The sequence below is a fragment of the Atta cephalotes genome, assembly GCF_000143395.1.
Source record: "Atta cephalotes unplaced genomic scaffold scaffold00014, whole genome shotgun sequence".
NCBI lineage: Eukaryota > Metazoa > Arthropoda > Insecta > Hymenoptera > Formicidae > Atta > Atta cephalotes.
The window spans coordinates 3271888-3277991 of record NW_012130078.1 but is presented as its reverse complement, the minus strand read 5'-3'; the positions used below and the strand labels follow the sequence as shown (position 1 = coordinate 3277991).

The window sequence follows — 6104 nt, the reverse complement described above, 5'->3', positions numbered from 1 at the left end:
CAAATATAACCCAGATTTTTTGCATTTCTTACTAAGCAAGCGTCCTTACTAATTTTTCGGATTATTTAAAAAAACATTACCTTTAATTTTTTCTAAAATTAAGAATATATATTTTTAATAAGATTTATCCTATATAATTTGTAAAATTATTTGCAATTATTTTGATGAGAACAGAAATATATGTTTTCATATATGTATAAATAAAATATTCTTAATACAGACTTAATTTATTTCAATATCATTCTACATAAAGATTTACTATAAATATTCATCATACACGTAATATATACGAGTGGAAAATCTAGAAAAAGATAAAGTTTTGTCATGATTATGCTACAATTAACTCTTACATAAGTATTATTGCAGCATAATCTCAAAATCAGAATAAAGGAAAAATAAATTTTTCACAATGTAAACGTTAAATTTTTGTTCGAATAATAAATATTATTTTGATAATTTCATTATCATTATAATAATTTATTATTATTTATAAAAAGTTAATAAAAAAAGAATCAAAACATACATATAAACTTAAACAATAAAGATTAAGCGAGCATTATTATGCTTGTTCAAAGAAAGAATGATTATGCCTTACGTCAATTTTTGTAATTATATTCTTGCAATTTTATATTTTTTGTAGTATGGTGAAAGATTAAGATCTACAACACGTCACATAAAAAATAATGTAGCAATTCTATATTTTTGAGAAAAATATTTTTTTAAAACTTTCTTGATTAGAATAATCAATAATCTAATTTAAAAAAAAGAGCATTATTTATAATTTTATTTGGCAAAATGCATATGAATTTTAATAAGTATATGTGTATTATATAATTCTTCAATTATTTATTATATAAGTATATAACATTATAACATTATAACTAAAAAATTCTATTCTATTCTGAATAATGATGAATTCTAGATGATGAATTCTAGAATAAATTATATATCGTTTTTAACGGTTTTATAGAATAATATAGTCTGGAAATTATTTTATAATATTAATTAACATATGTTTTAAAAATGAATTTTTATTTAAATAAAAAAATTATTTGTACTATAATTAATTTTTATTGAAATAAATTTTTTTGTTTTTCATTACATAAAAAGAAAACATCTATTGTTTGTACCATTTTCTTTTTTAAATGTAACACGCAAATACAATTTAGATGACATTAGTATAAATTTGAATAAATAATGATTATAAGACAAGGAAATGACTAATTATAATAGCAAATCGCTCCTAAACAAGAATATTGTTTGCTTTATATACTAATTTTTTCCTTTTCATAAACGAATTTTTTACAACTCATTCTCTATTGTAATTAATTTTCTTCTTGAGTTATTCTCCTACACAATTTCCATGTAATTACATAAACATGTATTCGTGATAAAACGAATGAAAGACAAAGTACACGATATTTTGATGCATGTGTTATTAAAAAAAGAGCAAGAATTGATAAGTAATTTAAAATAAAGTGGTAAGTATATAAGAGCTTATGCGCACCTGTGTAGATTAGTCTTGATTTCGTCGTGTATCAATTACAATTGCTCGTGAGTCATTTTAAAAGATCAGAAAAATTTTATGTTGAAAAATGTTTGCTATAATTTTTACTTTTACACTTATGATGGCATATACTGCCGCAGAAATACGTAAGTTTGTAAAAGTATTTATCCTGAGGAGCAGATTTTCAAAATGCGTCCAAAATTGATAATTTTCAGGAAATAAGAAAAAAAGCAACAAGAAAATTTTACATCTTACAGAAAATAATAATTTGCCAATCAGTAAGATGAGAAATTGTCCAATAAAATTGCTAAACAGTTGTTAAAAATGTAAACAAATATATTTTGTTTGTTTCTAGTTAAAAGACATAATGCACTTCGAACGTCAAAATTTCTTTCATAAATTGATGGTGTAGAAATATTTTTAGAACATTTAAAGAGTAGCTTAAAATATGAGTCTCATAACACTAAACACTATACCATCTTTAATTAAAAAAATGAAATTTTGGACAAAATGCATTTTGAAAACCTGCTCCTCATTTATTAATTTTTTATGTGACGCGTGTTATAGATATATTTCACCATACTACAAAAAAAGATTTGTTGACATTATTTGAAACACAAAATTTGGAATAAAAGTTACAAACTAAAATTGTTGATAATAATAATATATATCGTTGCTCTTAATTCATTATTGGATAGAGAAATTGGAAAAAACAAATTAATGAAATACTTCTCAAATAAGAGAGAGATCCCTTTTGCCTATAAATCGATAGTTTATATCATTGTTTGTCTACATTATTTTTGCCGATAGTTCATTTGCGCAAAAATTATTGCTTACAGCTTGCCTATATTTTTGCGCACAAATAAAAATTTCAGAAATGAAATCATATTTGGCTACATGTATTATTATTTACATGAATTATTGCTTATAGGTCGATTGCAAGCACTTTTACGCACAAATATAAAATTAAAGTTAAATAAGAAAACAATATTTTTAAAGCAGAGATAGTAATCGAATTGTAAGCAATAATACATGCAGGCAATCGAGCTGTAGACAGTAATACATGTAGATCAGACTCGTCCAATTTGAGTTCCAGAATCAAAACGCAAAGCCATTGACGCGATGTAAAAAAAAATCAATATTTGAGTTACGGAGCTCAAATCAGACAAGACTGATATAGGCAAATGTGATTTCGTTTCTGAAATTTTTATTTGTGTATAAAATGCTATAGATAATCAAGCTATAAGCAATAATTTATATAGGCAATAATACATGTAGGCAAACGTGACTTCGGTTCTGAAATTTTTACTTGTTCGCAAAAGTGCATGTAGGTAATCGAGCTATAGGTAATAATTTTTGTGTGCAAACGAACTTTCGGCAAAGATGAGATAAAATTAATATAGGCAATCGATTTGTAGACAAATGGGATTCTCTCTTTGTTTGTGCATAAAAATCATTGCCTACTTGATTGCCTACAAACATTTTTGTACACAAATAAAAATTTCAAAGACAAAATTACATTTGCCTACATGTATTATTGCTTACAGATTGATATCCTATAAATACTTTTACGCACAAATTCAAAATTATAAGGTTAAGTTAAGTATAAAAATAATTTGTATTTTAAAGCAGAGAAATTATTTCAAAAGAGAATTCGTGTTTTTAAAACAGATCATATAGGCAATTGAACTATAGGTATAATAATTTTTGTGCGCAAATGAACTGTCGGCAAAAGTGATGAAGGCAAATGATGTTGTAGGTAATCTATTTATGTAAGCAAACGGGATACTCCCTTTTCAAATTAAATCTTTAATTTTAATGCAATCAAGATATTTTAGCAAGTAATATTTAGTAACTTAAAAAGAAAGTAAAATATTATAGGTATCCAATATATGCGTTTTTTGAAAATGACTGTTGTAAAACTATTTTAAAAAATAACAAGTGTGTGTGTGTGTGTGTGTGTGTGTGTGTGTGTGTGTGTGTGTGTGTGCTACATATTTTTATATTCCCATTCATTTTTTCCATTGTAATCCAAGTAATAATAGTTATAATTTTTTAAAAATAATAATATTACAAAATTAAACCAATTAAAATAAAATGTATGCATAGTGTTTCATCAAAATAAAGAAATTTAAAAAATCTTGTTTCTTAAATTAAGACAAGATCAAAACAAGAAATTGGAAATTGATTTCAAGACAAGACAAGAAATTATTATCAAGTCCAAGATTTCTTGACAATAAGTCAGAAAATTTCTTGAAATTTCTTAAATTTCTGTGACAATTTTTATTTTTAATATTTTATTATTTTAATATTTTATTTCTGATTTGAAAAATTTTGAATAAGTTAGGTTTCAACATTATCAATTGTATTTATTGGTATTTATAACAGGTTATATAATATAGAAATGTATAATAATATATTCATATATTTTCATTAAATAGCAAAATGGCATATGAGCAGAGTGTAAATCGATTAATAAAAAAGTGAAGTCCCTGATCTAATCAAATTAAATTATACTCATCGATATCCTTGTTGTACCAGATATTATCTTTTACATTAATGTAAAGAAATATAAAATTAATATTGCGATATTACTGGCCAAAGTATATTATGTATAAACATTTGCGTACTTCTACTAATAGTTAATTAAATCAGAAATTATTAAAATATATAGTAATAATAACAATAATAATTATATATAATAACCTCAGGAATCTAATAGTCTGAAATAGTGAATAATCTGAAATAATAAATTACATTTAACAGTAACCTCATGATATTAAAAATGATAATTTGAGAAATATTCTTAATCTTTATTAATAGATTTGTGCATAATAGACATTATAGGCACACTTTTAAACTATGAATTTAAATATAGTAAATTACGAGATGACTCGACATTTAATTTGTACCTATGTTTTCTTATTATTTCTTACGATGCGACGTAATCAACGAACTACAAGGACTCTGCTTAAAAAAAATCAAGAAATTTCAAGAAATTCAAGATTCTTGAATTTAAGACAAGAGATACAATGTCAAGAAATGGTCAAGACAAGAAAAACAAAATTTTTTATCTTAAAGATCAAGACAAGACAAGAAATGCTTTTTAAGATAAGAAATCTTGTGATGAAACACTATTTATGCATGTTGTATTATCTAATTTTTTGTTATAATCAGATAACACATATATATATATATATTTGAGAAACAATAACGACGTAATGATATAATTTAACATGTAAATTTTTTACAGTGTACTTATAGATAAAATCTCAAAATATAAATTCCATTTACTATTTGTAGATTTGAACATTGCAACTACATTTTTTCTAACGACCTTCGACATTTTTCATAAATTTCAAACAATATAATTTAAAATAAATCTGCATTTATATTTTCTTTTACATTAAAATACAAAATTCTTTTAGTTGAATTATTTGTACTATTAAAAAAATAATTCCAAATGTTTCAAATGTGCATTTTATTTTTGCAGCACGAATTTCTCAATAAAAAAATGATAAGATTTAACTAAAGTTCAATATCTGCAATTTTTTAAAATTTAATGTTATAAGTATTGAACTATTAATCTATAATTGCATTCATTCAATCAATATTCAATTTAGCACCAAATATAAAAAACTATTAAAAAATTACCTGATTGAGAGTCTGTTATTCCGATAAAATCATAAACAACAACATCTTATATAAATAGCAACGATTTATACAATAATAACGCGTCATTAAAATTATTGCGACGGTATGTTAAAAATCGGGAACATAAACAAAATTACTTTACTATATACGTTATTGTAAATTAATTATCGGACGAAAATTTATAATTTTTAATATTTTGAAAGTTTACAATAATATAAAACGCTTAAAATATTTAAATTAAATTCTTTTTTTTTTCGCGCTACGCAACTGATTTAGACCACTGTGCATCATTTCGAATAGAATCAAATCTTTTTTATTCGAGAACAAATCAAATTTGATTCTCATTTTTCTGGATTTATATTAAAAGCTAAAAAAAAATAGAAAAAATTATATTAAAAGAAATAAATCATTTTAAATTTACAGATATATATCAATAAAATAAACAAAAATGTATTTAAAAAAATCTTATTTTTTATTAGCAGGCTTTTAAATATATTTTTAAATATATTTTTAAATATATTTTTTGTTTATTTTTTAATTTTAAATTAATAATACTTATAAATTAAAAATAATTCATTTTTTCATTTGTCTAGAAAAAATCTAGAATAGTTATTGAAAATACTTCATTATATTTAAATTAGCTTTTATTAATCTGTTTCAATTATTACATAAAATAATATCTAAAGTGCGTATAAACAAACAAATAATAAAATCGCGATTACAATATATTTTATTTTAAAGGAGAACTACCGATTATTTATTCTATAGTTAAAATTAATTTAAAACTAATACTGCTGCGCTAAATTCGTTCTTTTACTTCAGTTATATTTTTTTAGAATAAATGTGTGTATGGCGCGCGCATGTGTGTGTGTGTGTGTGTGTGTGTGTGTGTGTGTGTGTGTGTGTGTGTGTGTGTGTGTGTGTGTGTGTGTGTGTGTGTGTG

General features: G+C 23.3%; 1 protein-coding gene across 1 annotated transcript in view; it reads left to right on the top strand.

Annotated features, from left to right (window-relative positions):
• The first annotated feature begins 1595 nt into the window (after positions 1-1595).
• Positions 1596-6104, top strand: part of LOC105617767 — a 7915-nt gene continuing 3406 nt past the window's right edge. Inside the window, exon 1 of the mRNA XM_012199321.1 lies at positions 1596-1653. Within this exon, the coding sequence (XP_012054711.1) occupies positions 1596-1653 (58 nt within the window). The remainder of the gene's footprint in view (positions 1654-6104) is intronic.